General features: G+C 38.8%; 1 protein-coding gene across 9 annotated transcripts in view; it reads left to right on the top strand.

Moving 5' to 3' along the window:
- The window catches only part of KIF21A (kinesin family member 21A), a 90,264-nt gene that overhangs the window by 56,039 nt on the left and 14,589 nt on the right, over window positions 1–19,636 (top strand). For 4 of the 9 annotated variants that reach the window (XM_068166626.1, XM_068166603.1, XM_068166621.1 and 1 more), the window contains 15 exons: window positions 409–597; window positions 1,406–1,605; window positions 1,981–2,088; window positions 2,459–2,527; window positions 2,634–2,845; window positions 3,455–3,608; window positions 3,967–4,164; window positions 5,618–5,719; window positions 7,633–7,798; window positions 8,314–8,334; window positions 11,916–11,976; window positions 12,191–12,245; window positions 13,140–13,351; window positions 18,278–18,388; window positions 18,895–19,023. In XM_068166626.1, the coding sequence (XP_068022727.1) occupies window positions 409–597; window positions 1,406–1,605; window positions 1,981–2,088; window positions 2,459–2,527; window positions 2,634–2,845; window positions 3,455–3,608; window positions 3,967–4,164; window positions 5,618–5,719; window positions 7,633–7,798; window positions 8,314–8,334; window positions 11,916–11,976; window positions 12,191–12,245; window positions 13,140–13,351; window positions 18,278–18,388; window positions 18,895–19,023 (1,987 nt within the window). The remainder of the gene's footprint in view (window positions 1–408; window positions 598–1,405; window positions 1,606–1,980; window positions 2,089–2,458; window positions 2,528–2,633; window positions 2,846–3,454; window positions 3,609–3,966; window positions 4,165–5,617; window positions 5,720–7,632; window positions 7,799–8,313; window positions 8,335–11,915; window positions 11,977–12,190; window positions 12,246–13,139; window positions 13,352–18,277; window positions 18,389–18,894; window positions 19,024–19,636) is intronic. The other 5 variants (XM_068166611.1, XM_068166627.1, XM_068166635.1 and 2 more) reach the window with 2 other exon arrangements.

Here is a 19,636-nt window from a genome sequence, read left to right as displayed (position 1 = left end):
ATCCAGCAGTCAGATTTTTCTTTTATAACCTGCTGTGTTTAAGAATGACAGTGATGCTCCAGTTTTGAGGTGTGACAGCCTGAAGTCTCACTGCTTTTTGCATGGGCAAGGATAGATTAGTGGTGAGATTTAAGTGAGATTGCAACATATGAACAATTGTGATAAAATGAGAGATCTTTTCCTACCTCTTTCCTGGTTTTAGGATGGAGAGCATTTCTGGAAAACTTATTGTAAGTTGACCATAAGTGTTTTGCTTGCTGCATTAGTCTTTATGTAGAATTCTCTTGTGCATAATTTGGATTTTAGGAAATGACCCTAACATTGCAAGGGGTATCTATATTTATGTGATCTGTGCTGTTGCTTTAAGAGAAGTCTTAATTTTTGATAACTCTCATATTTTTATTTTAGAGAATTATCAGGCTGACTTGGCAAATATCACCTGTGAAATAGCCATTAAGCAGAAACTGATAGATGAGCTAGAGAACAGCCAACGAAGGTTGCAGACCCTGAAAAAACAATATGAAGAGAAACTAATGATGCTGCAACATAAAATTCGAGACACTCAGCTTGAAAGAGATCAAGTTCTTCAAAACTTGGGTAAGAAATACAAAAGTATTTCAATCTAGGTGTTGTGTAAGTTACTCAGATTGAATTGCCACTTCCTTCACTTCATTTTTCAGATGTGATAAGAAATTACAGAAAACACAAGTAGATTTGCACTCATAATGTCAGTAAATCATACTTGACTTCATTCTAGTTTCTAGCAAAATTGAGAGATGTTTGAGTAAGTGTTTTCCATTTTCTAGGAGCTCTCATTTAAAAGTTCTTTCCCAGTCCACCCTCATTATTTTTATTTGCATGAACATTTAGGAACGAGGATCAATGGCCTTTCAGAGCTGTTTAACTTGGTTTACTTACCAAACTTCTTCATATATGCGATAGTATTGAGATGAAAAGCTGACACTCAAGGAAGTCCAAAGCCACAAATAGTTGACCCCTATATATGGTTTATAGCTACAGTGGAACAAGAAAATCATGTAAAATGTATTCTTACTTAGATCTTTCCTTTTGGTCAGTGCCAAAAAAGGATACTAGGCTTGATGGCTCTTGAGACTGATGCTGTGATCTTGTGCTTGTATGTGAAAAAAGCACGTGTATCTGTCATCACATCCTCAGGTACTTATTGTCTAGGGCAAAGAAATCAGGAGGAAAGTGTTGATACTTTATCCCATAACACATACAAGGTGAAAAGTTTGAAGCACTGCTGGTGACAGGAGGCTAGAGACGAAGTACATTTTTCAGATAGTGTGGATAATGCTAAATACGTAGGAAGTCTTCATCTGCTGTGGTTGGCAAAGTGAAAATAGCCTGAACAAAGCAGATTAAGAATTCCCTTTTGTTATAGGTTCTGTAGAGACCTATTCAGAGGAAAAAGCAAAAAAAATCAAGTCAGAATATGAAAAGAAACTCCAAGCCATGAATAAAGAGCTGCAGAGACTTCAAACAGCACAAAAGGAACATGCACGATTGCTTAAAAATCAGTCTCAATATGAAAAACAGCTGAAGAAACTTCAGCAGGAGGTGACAGAGATGAAGAAAACCAAGGTATATTTCCATATATTAAAGTGTACAATGAGTGTTTACTGAAAAATGGATCATGTTTATCTGCCAAATGACTGTTCTTGCTGCCAGCTGCTCAGAAGTCTGAAAGCAGAAAATGAAGACTAGGCTATTCCTGGGGGAGAGGGATGGCTTTTAGGTTTAATGAATGGAAATCACGGTACCAAACATGGCAAAGCTTGTGCTGCTGCTGTTAGCTGTTATTCAGCACTGATGGAAGGCAGCACATTAGATGGTGGAGATAGATTGCTGAAAGCATGTAATATACTGGAAGATGGCAGTCTGAAAAAAAGACGTATGTGAGGGCAGGCAACAGCACTTCTGTGTAAACAACTTTTCCAAGTGATGTCCTCGTTACAGGTTCGCTTGATGAAGCAAATGAAGGAAGAGCAGGAGAAAGCTAGAATGACTGAATCTAGAAGAAATAGAGAGATTGCACAACTTAAAAAGGAGCAACGCAAACGAGAGGTGATTTGACAGATAAAGAACTTAAATTTAGAGAAAACATCTATCATTAGGATCTGTGTATGCTTGCAGGCATGCACAGTATGTATGCATTCACTAAGGCAGATGTGTACCTGTGTATTTTAACCAGTTAATGCGTATAATTTGATAAAATGTCTATGATGACTATGTTCCTACCTTCAGGTCATGGGTGGGACACAAAATAGAAGGCTTATTCAATATGTGTATCAGTATTGTTTTATCAATGAACCTTCACAAAACTGTTACAACAATTTTGCAAACTTGTAGTAGTGTGTAAAGGCCTTTCTTTATACAACACAGTCCTTGTGGCAGATAATGGAAAAAGTATCTGATACTTGTATTTTTTTCACAGCATCAACTCAAGCTTCTGGAAGCTCAGAAAAGAAATCAAGAAGTTATTTTACGTCGCAAAACTGAAGAGGTATTGTGGTAAAACTAATGCATCTTGGCAAACAAAATGCTATTGTATTGATGTAACTTAGAACACTGTTTTATGGAGAAGTGATTTTCTCTGCACTCTGTTTCAGGTTACAGCCCTTCGTCGGCAAGTAAGACCTCTGTCTGATAAAGTGGCGGGAAAAGTAAGTCGAAAGCTGAGCTTGCCTGAGCATCCTATACAGGAAGCAAGTTCTAGCTCCTTGGTTGAGCATGATGGTTCAAGAGCAGCAGTGCAGCAGAAGATGAGAATTCCTGTTGCAAGAGTTCAAGCATTATCTGTAACTGCAACAAATGGAACAGGGTAAGAATAAAGCGGCTTAGTATTCTCTGAAGAGAACTAAAAATGGCATGAACTTTCTAGCAGATAATCTTGTCATGGTGCACATTGTAGTGGTTGTTATTTTGCAAACTGCTGTTGTGTTCTTTGCAAAATAGGCATTTGTTTGAGGTATATATTTATTTTTTTGGCATCCTGGTATCGAATTCAATTTAATTTTGGGGGGCTTAAGATAGAGTGGAATAGTATTAGATGATGTTGAAGGAACAATAACTTCAAGGAGCTTTCCCCCAAATTTCAAAATCTAGTTTATTTATACTCTTAAACAGAAATGCTCTTGCTAGTCCAGTGCCTTCAGCATTCTTAAGTACAAGGAAAAACTTTCTGGAAAACACAATGTAATGTATTTGGTTTATTTGTGGTCTTCTGTTGTGGCTTGAAGCAAATCCCTTTATTAACAGGGAACAGCTCTTAGGTGACATTTGATGTCAGTGGTGCATCCCAGAGATGCAACAGTGTATAGTACCTGTTTATCAAGTGTAATATATTACAGTACAGTAGAGTTCAGGGCTGTGTGCTGTGTAATTGGACTGCTTTAGACTTATCTGTATGTTTCTCTTGACTTTATCACAGAAAGAAATATCAACGAAAAGCAGCGACAAGCAGAGTTTACTCCTCAAGGGCAGCCAGGATGAAGTGGCAGTTACTGGAACGCAGGGTGACTGATATTATTATGCAGAAGATGACAATTTCCAATATGGAGGCAGATATGAACAGGTTGCTTACGGTAGGTGATCTGCCATGCCCTATTGGCTGTATCTTTGCATTAAATAAGGAGAGTGGTACATTCATGTTAACAGTAAATGAGTTGCTGTGATAATGGTGTAGAGAAAATTACCTGGAATCCATTACAGTCATTGAAGACACTCTTAAGAAGCATTTGAACCATGGGACTACTGTGTTTAGTAAGAGATAAAAAGCATATTAACAGGCAGGTGCAAATTTGTTAACATATTTGCCCATATTACTGCTACTTGTAGAAATCATATAATGGTTAAAGTACAAACTAGGAAAACAAAATGTTGCCTGAATAGCCATGGTATATGCTAATTCCTTCTTATGTAATATGTCTTTGCGGAGAATAGCAACGTGAAGAACTTACAAGAAGAAGAGAAAAGCTTTCAAAGAAAAGGGAGAAGCTCATCAAGGATATGGGTGGTGAAGCAGATAGAAATGTCCAAAACATAAATGAGGAGATAGAATCGTTAACTGCGAATATAGACTACATTAATGACAGCATTTCTGATTGCCAAGCAAACATTATGCAAATGGAGGAGGCAAAGGTATGTCAAATATTGTGAAAATGGTGATAAGAAAAACCTGCATTGGTCCTGCAACCATTCTCATTTAGAAATGAATTTTGTTTTGGCGAATTATTGAGCCATGAAGAGAAAAATGGTGAAAACTTGAGTGAAATTTGAAATGAAGAGTGTTTATATAACTGACTTTCAGATCTGAGATTTTATGTCAATAGGGTAATGCATGTTGAGACTACAAAGTATTTAGATCTCAAAGCCAATCACTTCTATTCTGATGGCATTAATATCACTTTTGGGACTGAAGCCTAACAGCTTATATCCTCTTCCTGCATTTATTAACATCTTCCCCCTCTCATGATCTAGATGAGGAGATTGAGTTCCCCCTCAGTAAGTTTGCAGGTGACACTAAACTGTGTGGGAGTGTTGGTCTGCTTGAGGGTAGGAAAGCTCTGCAAAGAGATCTGGACAGGCTGGATGTGTGGACTGAGGCCAATTGTATGAGGTTTAACAAACCGAGGTGCTGCGTCCTGCTCTTGGGTCACACTAATGCCATGTAATACTATGGGCTTGGGGCAGAGTGGCTAGAAAGTTGCCTGGTGAAAAAGGCCTAGTGATGCTAGTTGACAGTGGTCTGAACATGAGCCAGCAGTGTGCCCAGGTGGTCAAGAGAGCCAGGGGCATACTGGCCTGTATCAGGAATAGTGTGGCCAGCAGGAGTAGGGAAGTCATTGTGCCCTTGTACTGGGCACTGAAAAGCAGTGAAATGCAAATGTGAAAAATCTTAAAATATGTGTTATACTTTACATGATCTAGCAGGAAGATTTCCCTACATACAGTCTCCTTGGTCTCTTGGCATCTGGTAACATGAAATCTGAACTGTAATACATATTAATACTTTTATATCACAGTGCTTGAGTTCTTTATCTCCCATCTTGGGCTAATGTGTGCTTTAATGCATGTTTCTTGAATTTTGCATAGCATAGTGCAAAGTTACAGGACTTTAGTAGTAAAGTAGTGGTGAGCTCAAAACACTTAATTCTTAGAGGTACTGTAGTACTTAATACTGATTGCGAATAATTAGAAGAAAGATGAGCAAAAGACTAAAGGGAAAAACATTCAAATGCATGAAGACTGCAGAGACTGAAGAAATGCACTAATTTTTGTATCCTCTGTGAATATCTTAGCTTGTAGAAAGAAGTGATCTGAGTTTGATTAGAGCTTTCTAATAGGAAAGAAGCTGAGGAAGAATGCTGCAGAATCTGTACTTTAGGATGTTTGGGGAATATTTTGTAAAATAAAACTTTCAGGCATGGTTTAGACATAGCAGGAGGACAAATTGGGTGATACTGCAGCTTCCTCACTGTTTCTGTTTTCAGTGATTACAGTGATGATGTGGTGTGGTGGTGGTTTTTTTTTAAAAAAGGTGGGGGGGGAGGCAGTTTTCAGAATCTGACAATTTATACTGTTGCACACATAGGAAGAAGGGGAGACCTTGGATGTGACAGCAGTGATTAATGCTTGCACTTTGACAGAAGCTCGATATTTGCTGGATCACTTCCTCACGATGGGTATCAATAAGGTAAGGAATTAAGCAAAATATGTGTGCCTGGGCTATGTCATGTATCAGAAGCAGAGCTGTGCCAATATCAGGACTGACTGATGTGTGTTAGAGCAAAGCTGGTGAACACTACTGAGCAAAGCTTGTTCTCGGTGTGAAGGCCCTTAAGATCCACTGTGCTCTTCAACCTGTTGCCTATTTTGCAACTCCCAGTAGACCCTACTTTACTTCATTAATTGCCTCGTGTTACAACATGAGAGTATTAGCTTTTCATAATCAAATCAATCTCTTTCTATGTTTTTCAACAAGCTCCTAAAGAATGCTTAGGATCTCTTTTAAAGACTGGCTTAGCTGCTTCCTTAAAAAGATGAGCCTTAATTTTTTTTTTTTTTCTTTAAGGTATGCATTGATTCGTGGCAAAATTTAGTCAGACTTCTACTTTCAAGTAGAGCAATAGGGACTTTCTGAAAGCTTTAGGGAGTAATATTTTCAAAACTAGTATTTGGCAGTTTATAACCCTGGGCACATGTATCATACTCCCATGCTGCTGCTTCTCTTTCTGTTCTGGAGGCACAGTGTCATTGGATCAAACAAAACATTTTACAGCTATTGAAATTATTTATATTTTTTTGATTATTTATATTTTTGAAATTTTTTTCAGCCCTTGGGCACGTCATACAGATACCAAATTCTTGCTGAGTCAATATGAGAAAAGTGCCTCTGACTTTGTGAACAATTTCTCCTATCACAATAAAAACTCCACTAGTGTTTTTCGCTGTTTTGATATGCAATTACTGTGTAGGAGAATTGAAGGTACGTTACCTTGCAAAACTGGTCATGACTGCTATCTATTCTATTGTTTCTTTCCACATACAAAATGTCTTTTGATATTTTGGCTTTTGTTCATGATAAAATCAAAATCTAATGTGTAAGTCTGTAGCACTACACTTTTTTTCTCAAGTCACTTAAAGTTCCATTGTACTATAAGTCTTTGAGAAGGTGTGTTGTACCTTCAATTTTTCCTTACTGTTTCCTATATTTGGAAAACATTCTCAGTAGATTACCTTGACTGTATTTTTCTACAACTAAACAGTTTCCAATAATCCATGAGCCTTACGGACTCTTTTTAAGTTAGACCATGTAATATTTCAGCAGAAGCTGAAAGTTTGCTAAGTGATTCTGTAGGGAAGACCCCGGTGCTGCCTTTTCAGTTTCTTGCTACTCTTAATTGTCCCTGGAGGTGTTCAAGAGGCGATTGGACATGGCATTTGGTGCCATGGTCTAGTAGTCATGAGGTCTTGGGTGACAGTTTGGACTTGATGATACTTGAGGTCTTATCCAAAATTATTGATTCTATGCTAATTTAATGCAAAGAATCTATGAATTGTGCTTGGGAGCTATGTCTAACTTGGACTCTGCCTTGCAAATATGCATTTGGTGACTAAGGAGCACAATTAAGTGAATGCTTAGTGATTGTGTCAACTAAAAGTTGTCTTTTATTTTTTTTTTAAAGATAATCTTTAAGTTGTGGTATCATGGGTTGAGTTGAGTCTGCTCATGTGAAAATTCGCTACCTTACTGATGTCACACCAGCTTCAAAAAGAAAGTGCTGGCTGGGGCTTGAAATTCAGATTGTAACATGAGAGACTTACTCTTCTGGTTGCTATTTCTGAGGTGTTGGTCTATTCCATTGTGCTGGCTGCTGTGTGCTTGGGTTGGGGGCGTTTATTGCTGCCTTCTGCTGCTGTTTCTGCTTTTGCTAAGGTAGTTGTACAGCATCTAATCTCCAACTCTATATCTCAACCCATAGGGTGTTTTTTTTTCCTGTGTTACTTTCCCTTCCATCTGTATGAGGACAGGGGGAACTTATGAGAATGGGCTGTGTTAACCCAGGGCAGGTGGTAAAGCATTTGTCATCTTTGTCTTTCTCCTAGGGTCTCCAGGCAGCTCAGAAAGAAGCTCAGATCAAAGTTCTTGAGGGACGCCTTAAGCAGACAGAAATCACTAGTGCTACTCAAAATCAGCTGCTGTTTCACATGCTAAAAGAAAAAGCTGAGTTAAATCCTGAACTTGATGCTTTGCTGGGTCATGCTTTGCAAGGTAATTTTGTCATCATCTCTTCTGAATAGACAACTGCATGTAATGTTGGCCTTTTGTGCATGCTGTACTGGGCATTCTAGGCTATTTCTTTTCTGAATAGATGCTGTGTTTTAACTACTTATGCTCTGTTTCACACTGACATGCACATATCATTTTAAAGTACATGCCTCAGCAATTAAATGTAGCAAATAAGTTTTTTGTTTTATTATTACAGAGAGCATTTAAATTTAAATAATCTGCTTGTTGTTTTTACAGAAGACTGTGCATTTATAATTTGGTATGATTTTAACTTCTGAATGCGAAATTCTAAATATGAAATCCTGTTCAATTATCATATCCTAATGATTTTGAAAGTGGCATCGTATGTCTGTTACGGCATCTATTCTACTCTTCAGCAGATGATATCAAGGAAAATTGAGAATACATTAAGTACTTTTTGTTTTACTGCTTTTTATAAATGGATATGTTTTGATTGGAGTGTTGCTTTTCTTTCCTTGTTGCTGTTATTTACACAGACCTAGATAGCATACCGATGGGTAAGTATATTTAGCTCTCTGTGTACTGTACAGCTGCATGAGTTACTAATCATTCACGTTCACTAACTGGTGCATCTTAGAATTTGTGATGTGTGTCAAGTTTGCCTGTAGATGTACTCATTGCCGTCAGCTTACAGAGCATTTCTTCCTTTATGAAACCACTCATAGCCCTTCCCATTATTAAGATTTGTCAGATAAGAAGTGAGCACAGGAAACCGAGCTGTATTTCAGATTTACAACTCGCTATTGAGAAACACATAGCATGGTCAGGCTGCATAAAGCTATATTGCTCTGCTGTTGTTGTAACAAATTCTGCTAATCTTTTTTAGGTCTGACAAAAAAACATTGTTAAGGTGCAGGTGATTTTTAGCCTTTTGCAGCTAGCATGTTTCATAATGTAAATATTGTATAGAATGCAAACTACATCTCATTTTTTTCAGCATGGATTTAGTTACTGACTTCACTGATGTCACTGAGGAAATGAGTCTTTTGTTGACATTACTTTTCCTCAATAAATTATGCTTTTCTTCCTTCCCTTAGAGCCATAAAATCAGATGTGCTTGAAACAAATTCCTGATATTAGTAACAATTCTTTTTGTAACACCTTCTGTTACTTTTAATGCTGTTTTGCTATCCTGTGCTAGTTTGCATAGGCATTTGAAAGATTTCAAAAGCATAAGACTGCCTGAAACTGTATTGGTCATCATCTAGTATGAGATGGCAAGAACTTTGCCAGCTTTCTGAGAGGTTTCACCTGAAGACCTATGTCAGGGCATCATGCTGCATACAGCCAGTATTTATTCAGGAACCTCAGTGCCTAATATCATGGTGTACCTAAAATAGACTCTTAAAGTGTGGGAATATGTATGTGTGTTCACCCTGCTGGAGAAGAGGGCACTATTTCTCCATCCAGGAAGTTACCACTGCATTTTCTTTAGCCTTGAACAGGCTTTTGCTTATTAACAGCATCTGGATGCAGTAGAAAGATGCTTGTTAAATGCGTTGAAACAGTAGCTGTACCATCAAAATGTTTGTGGAGTATATCTCATTAAAGAAGCTCTGTAACACTTTGCCAGCATGAACTCAGGCTTTTAAAACACCTAAGCCATTTGGGACTAATCTTCACTGTGGGTGCATCTTATCTGAATGTACCATGCTAACCTCGGTCCAAACTGAAATCCAGACTGCTGATAGTTTGTATTGTAGATTACTAGTGGCTAAACGTTTTTGGTTATTGGGGCTTTTTTTCAGTGTGGAGTTCAGACACTGCAATAGTGAGGCTTTGAGGCTGGGACTGACTGACTGGTTAGAAGGGATTCTGTTGGTGCAGGGGTTCCCTTAATACCTGCTGCTTTTCTCCCAGATGGAAGTGTAGGTGGCAGCAGATCCTGAGACCAATTTCACTAAGCTGAATGACAACTCAGTGGCAATAGTCAGCCAGCCTCATCCCAAGCCAGAGGGTTTGCACTTCCACAGTGATTGTCCTCCATTCCTTTGATGCCTACTTTCAGCTATGATATCCTCAGAAGTTCTTAGCCATTCGAATATACTTGGCTTGAAGAAGTTTGGGGATTCCTCGCTGAAGTTGTGCACCTACATGTAGGGCATAAGAGTTCATTTTGCAGCAAAACACATCACAGGCTCAAATCTTTACCTTGAGAATTGGTTTTCAATGCATACCTGCCTGGTGTGTGGATGAGCCACCTGTTATTTGTTAGCCCATCTACTCTAGTAAAGTGTTAACAGGACCACAAAGTCAAGTCCTGAAGTGATGCTGAGTGACTCCTTCCTGAAGGAGTTACTTTTCCTTCCTACCTGTGACATCTGGGTGTTCATGGATGTGACTCACAGCCATGTACATACAGGTTTTGAGAGGGCTGCTTGAATGCAGTTGCATCTGGATGAACTGTGCTGGTCTACTGCATTCTATCAGTATTGTCCAGTTGCCTCTACATGAGGGTGAAGGCAAGTTAGCAGAAAAGTCCTGGTGTTCTTCATTCACTGGCTTATTAGCAGCTCCTCACAAGCTGTACTGCCTTTACTAATTAATTGCTGCTTTCATGACTTCTCCCTCTTGCAGATTCTTGCTCTTCTGCCTCTTCTCACTTCATTTTGTTGCCTGTGAAAGCTGACTGCAAGTTGAGACGGTCATGAAGTAGTAATTCCCCAATATGAATCTTAAGTTTTAAAATAATACATTTATTTTATTGATGCTGCTTTTGTGCCATGTTGGAAGATCAGTACTCTAGATCCTCTTCTGCAGGAGGCAGAGCATGACAACACACACAGAGAAGATTTAATGTGGGCTCTAATCCAGAATGAGACAAACCCAAGAGAGTGCTATTCCTCATGACTCTTTCTCCGTGTTATTGTTATATTTCTTAATTAAGAGTTACATTATTAGTTTTAGCAAAGCAGTGGAGTACCTCTAAAATGTCTTGTTGATGTTGGTGCTAGATTGATGTTTCGATTTTTTTCAGGAGGTTTTTAGGTAGACCATGCATGAGAAGGCAGCACTTTTCTCCCTTAATTCCTTCCAGGATTCAACTGGAGAGCATACATAGAATAATTTTGATTGGAAAAGACCTTTAAGATCAAGTCCAACCAGTATCTGACTCTACCAAGTCTGGTACTAAATCATGTCCCTTAGCTCTATGTGTGTGTGTCTTTTAAACACCTTTAGGGATGATGATTCAACCGTTTCCCAGGGGATCCATCTTTCCTTCCTGGGGTGTAATTAGAGGTTATTTAACCCTGAAAATGTCATGATTCTATTAATTATGGAGTTTGCCTGGAGGAATATATTACCTATATTCTTCAATTATGCTAAAATATATTATTGGAATAACATTCAAGTTAGGGGATTTGGTTTCCCAACAGTTTGGAACTGAACTGATTGTCTCAGCTAAATGTTTTGTACCATTTGCTGGCAGACATGTTAATCTGATTTTGAGAGTGTTTGTGTATGACATGCGTGTTGGTTTTGTCTTTTGTGGACAGATTTGTGCACCCATTTTACTTCAGTAGCTGTTCTACCAAACAACTTAATTTTTAACATTAACTGCAGCACAATTAAATATCTTTTTAGGAAGCAATTCTGTAGTTTTAAATGATGGCATCATCCTGTTTTGACAGCTAAATGCTTATATAATAGAAGTGCTTGTTTTTTGTCAGCCCAAATTGTGCCATCTATAACTAGACTCTGTCTTGGAGCAAGAATTTTACAAAACAATTTTAAAAAAGGAGGAGGAAGAGACATCCTTACTGTCCATCGACTTACATCCTGCCTCTCCTGTGTCTTACATTAATTTTCTTTGATTTGTCTTTTTTTTTTCTTCTGGATTTCCTTCTAGAATATATTTCTGGTTCTCTGTCGTTCCTGTTGCTCTGCTACAATAAATAGAGGACCACATTTAGCACAGTATGCCTAGCAATTACTCAACATACTTCGAAAACCCCTGCCTTATGTGTGCTGTTCATCTACCTTTGACATTCTGGGTTGTTTCATACAGCACTTAGTACCTTTACATCTTGTTGTTGTAGATGGCCAGACTAACATTACTCTTTCGGAAACTTTCTAGAAAATTTGGAAGATAGTAGTGATGAGGATGCCCCGTTGCATAGTCCTGGGACAGAAGGGAGGTGAGCAATCTTTATTATCATATAACTGGATCTAGTTCTATAAAAATTCTGGTCACTTTCTTTTTGTAACACATCGTGTATCTACTACAAGTTACTGCTGGTATTGTTTTGTTTCACTTTGCCCGCCATATCAGTAGACAGAAGCATCAAAAATACACATTCTGGAAAAACAAAAGTACTGTTTTATCTAACTGTGATACAATTTTTCTTTTAGTTCATTATCTTCAGATCTTTTGAAACTTTGTGGTGAAGTCAAACCCAAAAGCAAGGTAGGAATGTTCTTCCTTTGCCTTAATGAAGACATGCAAAAGGTGAAGTGGTGCATTTGTGTGATACTCCTCTCTGAGAAGCACTGTGCAAATGTGCTATTTTTTTTTAATAATTTGTGGTTAATTTTTTATGGTTTCAGAATGAATTATGGTTTAGTTGATTAGATAGTGTTGGATGATAGGTTGGACTTGATAATCTCAGAGGTCTTTTCCAACCTGGTTAATCCTATTCTATTCTTCTAATTACTATCAATCCAAAGCAGAAGTTTGATCTGCAGGTTCTTACGTACCTCCAATGCCATTGTAATTATCTGGGCTGGCTGCAGTTTAATATTAATGAAATGGGAACTGAAAGTGTGTGCACTGATTGTGATTCTGTTTCTGTGCTCACAGAAGCATAAACCAAGTTTGCAAAGAAGCTTAGCCTCTGCTCTTCTAACTGCAGTTGTTTTGGGAGAATATATTTATGTTGGCTGTTGCATTATTGGTAGTGTTTGTTGGGCTGCAGCTCTTTGGGCAGGTGAACTGAGTGACTTTGGTCTGAATATGTTGACGTAAGATAAGTGTAATTTTTGTAATGGCTGTGTTCCTCTCTGCTTTACAACGTTTCACTTGGATAAACTTTAGAAGAGTCATGTACTGTAGTATTGGTGGGCACTTGTAGTTGGATGAAAGGATACCTTTGGAAACCTATTGTCAAATCAGCATTTCATGATGTTCAATTTGAACTGCATCCTGAAGGGTAGAGGTCAGCTCTTTGATTTTAGTTTCCAAAGGTAATTGCCGAGCAAATTGAGGTGGATGCTAACTACTAGCCAATGGTAAACTTACATGTAGAACTCCTGACATGTAATGTGAAATGTTTGTCACAACTTGGTTTTCATTTGTCTTCAGGCCCGACGGAGGACCACTACTCAGATGGAATTGCTATATGCAGACAGCAGTGATGTGGTCTCTGACATTAGTGCTGCAGACTCTTTGTCTGGCCCTCTTGCATCAGTTTCAGAAACACAAGAAAGTGGGATGGCTGCTGACACAAATGACACTTCTGCTAGGGACAGAGAGTTTATTCCCCCATCTGGCTTACCTTCTAAGATAGGCGGCATGTAAGTTTGCCATGCTGTACTAATTATCCTTTGCTTTTAAAAAAACCTGCATGTTTCAAATTTCTTGTAATCTATTACTTTAACTTTACAAAGAAGGTTGATAAACTGGAATCTTGCTGAATAATACTTCTTCTTTTCTACCATCACATTTTCAGAAAGTATAAATGTACCGTTGTAAATAATGTGTTATGAAAGAGATCATTTCTGTTAAGTTGCTTTGTCATAGTAAATTTACAGTAGCCTTGTTTCTAAGTAGTGGGAAAGATTCATCCAGTATAGGTGCTGTGAGAAATGCACATTCTAGGGAGATAGATAGAATCTGCTTAGAAAAGAGATTGGTTAAAAAACCCAAACAAAATCACAACCCAAAAAGACACACCAAAACAAAAACACCCCAAAACTTTTTACAGATAGTATTGCTACATTTTATAAGGTCCTAACTGTTAGGTTTGACCTATGTGAGTCATTTGAGTGAACCATGCTTAAAATGAAGTCTATATATTAGCAGAGCATGCAAGTGTGAAGTTGAAAGAATACTTGAAAGTCCTATCATAGAGTATTAGGGTTTGGAAGGGACCTGCAGAACTCAAGTCCAACCCCACTGCCAAAGCAGGATCACCTAGGGCAAGCCACAAAGGAATGCATCCAGGCAGGTCTTGAATGTCTCCAGAGGAGACTCCATATTCTCTCTGGGGGCAGCCTATTCCAGTGCTCTGTCACCCTTATAGTGAAAAAAATTTTCCAGGTATTCACATGGAACCTCCTGTGCTTTCACCTATTGTCCTGTCATTGGACATCACTGAGAAGAGCCTGGCTCCATCCACGCAAAACTTTGCCCTTCACATATTTACAAACCTGGATGAGATCACCCCTCATTCTCCTCTTCCCCAAGCTAAAGAGACTCAGCTCCCTCAGCCTTTCCTTATAAGGAAGATGTTCCATTCCCTTCATCGCCTTTGTGGCTTTGTGCTAGTCTCCCAAGCAGTTCCCTCTTGAACTGAGGAGCCCAGAACTAGACACAGTATTCCAGATGTAGCCTCACCAGGGCAGAGTAGAAGGGGAGGAGAACCTTTCCCCACCTGCCAATCACACCCTTTCTAGTACATGCCAGGATGCTGTTGGCATGACTTTCTCTTGGTAAAACCATATTGACTGCTCTCAATGGCATTCTTATCCTTGATGTGCCTAGAGACAGCACCCCTGAGGCTAAGTTGTTCCATCACCTTTCCAGGGATGGAGTTGAGAATGACCGGTCTGTAGTTACCCAGGTCCTACTTCCTTTCCTTTTCAAAACCTGGAGTGACATTTGTTTTCTCCAGTCGTCAGGCATCTCTCCTGTTCCCCACAGGCTGCAATTAGAGAATAGCTTTACTTACTGAAAGTATCACTTGATGCCAAATAGAAACAATGGGAAAATCTAAATTGGGGCCAACATGTCTCTCCTATGTGCACTTTCGCTTTTTAATGCCCTGATGCTGTTCTTTTCATATCTACCGATGTCACAGCTGGTTATTAGTCATTCACTGCGAGAGATCCTGTTCTTGGCTTTCTAGGTAGTAGCTCCTATATTGCACAAAATCATGCATAAACTGAATGCACTTGCCACATTCAGTGATATGGAAAAACTGTCCCATAGCTATCTTCATGTTGCAGATTCTGGAATTAGGCAATTTTTCACTATCTCTGTCCTATTTGCGTAATGTATTTACGGCAGTCTCCATCTAATATACATTTGCAATGTGTTATTTTTACTGTGTATTTCTAGCATGTGCTTGAGGTGACAATCATGAACTGTAAAGCACTGCTGATAGCAATTATTAACCCATGCTGATGGCTTCAGTGCATTTCACATGTAGAATCTGCTTGGAAAGAATGCTCTTGGGGGTTAGTATAGGTGAAGAAAACCACTTGTTTCTGCAGTTAGTATGAGATCACTAGAGACTTGTGAAGCTTCAAGATTTAAAACATCAAGTGCTATGACCTGGCATCCAAGACTCAGGTAATACCACCTTTTGCCTCCCTTCATCTTCTAGAATGGTATCTATTTGTGAAAGTGAGCCAGCAACAAGGCAAAACCAGAATTTCTAAAAACTATTGTGTGCACCTTAGCTACATGCTGTCAATAAATCAATTCAATCAGCAGTAGGCCTTGCATATATTGTGCTTTGTTATTGATCATGTCTTAATAAATAAGTAATTAAAAAAATTCCCACAATCAATCTGCAGTTACTTCCTCACTGTAACTGCGATGCTTTTTCAAAATGGGAACTCAGTACTGCTGATTTTGCTGGTTGCTGGTCATCACTGAAGAAAGGGTCTGTGTTTGAGCCATCTGGCCATCCTATGGGCCTGTAGTGCAGTCATAGCTCTTGTAATAAAATACATTCTTCTGGAGAAGAATGTGGTCTCACCTGCAATAAACATTATCTTCTTTGTGCTACTAACTTAAGTGGCATTCAGGGATGCGGTAGAAACATTAACAATGATCCAAAAGATGTATTTTCTGGAAGCAACAGAAATTAATATATGCTTAGATGCAAATTTACTTGTTTGTGTATAAGTAAAGTGCTCTACCCTGGAGACAATTCACTTTGCTCAAATCTTTGGTCACTCAGAGAAGCACCTAAATGCATATTTGGTTGGAATTCTGTTTATAAAGATTCTAGTGCTGTTGTCCTTTATTCAACTTATCTACAGCAGCCTCTTCAGAGCAGAGTGGTCTGCAACAGCTCTTTTCAGATGTCTCTGATATCCTGGGGCATCTAAAAGGTCACCAGTAACCTGTAGTTAAGTGTCTTGCTCTTTTTCAGTCAGATTGTTGACATCATATGAAGTTCATTCCAACTAGAATGACACATTTTTATTTGCAGGCTTTCAAAAACAATTAGTAATAATATCATGCTCTTTACACCTTCTTCTGAGAATGTGCCACTGTGGAGTCAAAGATGGAAGACCCAAGGGGCAGATAGAGAGTGAGCAAGAGGGAGCAGGCTTGGTGTCTGTGTATGCAGGATGCTGGTATGAGGCGGAGGAACTTGGATTCCAGTTTCTGGTTTGGTTTATTTAATCTGGTAGCTGCTCATAGATACATAGGTAATCATGGCAGTCAAAACAATAACCCAAGTTTGTCATTGTGCTGAAAGACCTAGCCACCAGGCTGATACTATGATTTGCCTTGTGACGCCAGGGCTCTTGCATTCATAAGTTGTAGACAGGTGGATGTTGGTCTCTTCTCCCAAGCAGCCAGTACCAGAACAAGAGGACACAGTCTCAGGCTGCAGCAGGGGAGGTTTAGGTTGGATGTTAGGAAGAAGTTCTATACAGAGAGAGTGATTGCCCATTGGAATGGTCTGCCCGGGGAGGTGGTGGGGTCTCCCATCATTGGAGGTGTTGAGGAGGAGACTTGATGGGGTGCTTGGTGCCATGGTTTAGCTGTTTAGGTGGGTTGGATTGGTTGATGGGTTGGACATGATGATCTTGAAGGTCTCTTCCAACCTGGTTGGATAAAGAGAGAGACAGGGAGTGTGTCCTGTTCCCCCTCTTTTTATGTTCTTTGCAGAGTATCCCTAGATGTGAAGGAGTCTTGCAGAGAAATAGGCACTCTGGCCTTGAGACAATTGAACCCTCCTTTCCCCTCATGTGTATTTTAACTGCCAGGCTTTTCTGCAAAACTAGACAGATTGTCACCTGTCCTCCTTTTCTTGTCTCTTGAAGACCCTGGGGGCACTCTAGGGTCTGCATGAAACTCTTGGCACTGTGTCTACAGGTACAACCTTCACCTTCCAATTAAGGCTTGTTTAGTATGTGTATGATTGTTTGAGACAGTTGGTCTCGGCTAATTGAGTCAAGTAGCGCTTGCTGATTGTGTTATCCTTGTTAAATCATGTTGTTCAGCATGCCAGTCCCTAGATGGATTTTTGTCACAACTTTCTCCTAAGGGAAACTGCTACAGCTTTTCTCCTGTAGAAAGTTGTAGGTACATAGATCCAGACTCGTAAAACTCCAAAACTACATGCTAGTTAGTGTCAGGCTGAACTTTTTCTATCTAATAAAGTTGTGTGGCATAAATGTATTTTCAAAATCTGCCTTCTGTCTTTTGGGAAGTGTTTCTGGTCCTTATGCTAACGGTAACAATTTCTAAATACATGTGGGGGGTGTGTGTGTGAAGGATAAATAGAAGCCAGTGTCCAGCTAGTGAGAAACAGTTCAGAAGAGTAGAAACCATGCCCTTATTTTATTATCTGACTGTAGTGAAATAATGCTGACACCTAAATAATCTTTTCACTGTTATTAACGGGGAGTAAAAGGTTGGGAGAAATACCACAGTGACTGTGAACTGGAATTATTTCAGAGAAAGAGCTAGAGAGACAAAGGACAGATGGAAAACAAGGAGGAAGGCAAGAAGGGATGGTGAGAAGCAATGCTTCTACTTATAATAGATTGTCAACAGGAAGTACTCTTTCTCAATGCCTAATTTTGAATTTCTTCTTGAAACATGAATGTATTAATGCAAGGTTTAATTCATACTCAAGCATCGTTATAATTTCTCTGTTCTTCATGCCTTTAAGTGGTCTATTTTAGTTGAACGTTGTGGAATCTGAAATTTTAGGTCTTAATCAGACCTTTCATTTTCTCAATGATCTCAAATTGAGATACATACTCTGCTGTATTTCTATCAGTCAGTGATTTTTATTACTTAGTAGATCACCTTTGCATATTTAGTATCTGGCTCTTCAATATGTTGATAGACTGTGAAAGTTGATAAACTTAGTGTGTTTTTACATTAAAATGCGAGAACAAATTTAAGAGTCTGTAGATTCAAAAGAGACAATAAGAGATGAAGCATGTTCTGAAATGGAGGATGACAGCTAATGTCATAAAAGCAGCTTTGTAAATGTCCTTAAAGTGAGATTCTTCTTGCTTTAGTTCTAGACAGCCATCTCTGTCAGAGAAGAAGATCCCCGAGCCTTCACCTTTAGCAAAGAGAAAAGCCTATGAGAAAACAGTGGAAAAGGCAAAGGCAAAAGAACAGAAACTGTAAGATTCTTTTATTTATGAAAAATATGTACTTTTATATTTCTTCTAGGACACTTCTTATTGTTGCCATTTATATTTGTCACTGTGCAATTTCTGTGTGGGGTTTTGCTGTTTGCTTCATTTTGGTGGGTTTTTTTTTCCAGATTATTTTTTTTTTTGAGAAAATAGCTCAGGACCAGAGCCCTGAGAAAATGTCCTTCAGAACTTTTTTTTTTTAACTGTAAGACAACAATTTCTCTATGAAACTGCAGTTTTATAAAAATTTCTCCATTTTACATGTGTATTTTCTGCTTGGAGCTTTCACTGTTAGCATGTAAAGTCTGAGTGTTGTGCTACCTTATACTCTGCAGCAGTTTGTAGTCTTAAGTTTACCTTCTCGGGGAAACATCAGTAGCTAGCATTATTTATTCACTTAAGAAAAGAGCATCTAATATTTGAGCCATGTTGCATTTAACTTTTCTAACCGTTCATAACCTGTTAAAGAAGATGTTCTTTTTTTCTTGTAGCTCAGATTCTGGAGCCCCAGAGGCTAGTCTGTCACCTCCTACTTCCCCACCAAGCCGGCCCCGTAATGAAATGAATGTTTTTAGTCGTCTTACTGTTTCTCAGGGAAACACAACAGTTCAGCAGGATAAGTAAGTCACAGAGGGAAGCCTCAGCCCCCAACAGAGGAACTGCAAAGTGCGGCTCAATTTATCAGTGTAGTATCTGTTAGGTGTTTTGCCCTTCTGCAAGACCAGAGGAGATATTTCTTATCATTTGGTGTAGTTTTGGAGTAAAATATTTTAACCCCCTATAGAACCATTATGGGGAAAAAAATTCAAGAAAAGCAATTTCCTGCTGAACCTAGTTTCCTGTTTTCTAGGCTATGTTTTACATTCGTAGTTTTACACCCGAAGTAGAAAAGAATGGTAGATTTTAGACGTATGTGTATTCGTGTGTGTGCTTACACTTGAAAGTAGGATTTAGCTGACAATTTAGGAAATAGTACTTTTGATAGTAGTTATTTGGTTACTCTAGCCTTTCTGAGAGTGCTGTCACAATGGCACCTGGGAGGACGGAGTTTTGAAACAGCTAGAACATCATTGTTTAGGGGTTATGCAAGCTATGGAACACACTGTAGGAGGTGATCTGGAGAAGCAGATGACATTCATACCTTGTTTAGCACAGCTCAGTTTCCTCACATTAGATGTTAATTAGGAGCTTTACTCCAAACTGCAGTGGACTTGCACAAAATGTTTATAGGTT

Source organism: Melanerpes formicivorus, unplaced genomic scaffold (assembly GCF_026170545.1).
Source record: "Melanerpes formicivorus ecotype bairdi unplaced genomic scaffold, bMelFor1.0.p_v2 SCAF_3, whole genome shotgun sequence".
Classification (NCBI taxonomy): Eukaryota; Metazoa; Chordata; class Aves; order Piciformes; family Picidae; genus Melanerpes; species Melanerpes formicivorus.
The sequence above is the reverse complement of the archived record's forward strand: the minus strand, read 5'-3'. Positions and strand labels throughout refer to the sequence as shown.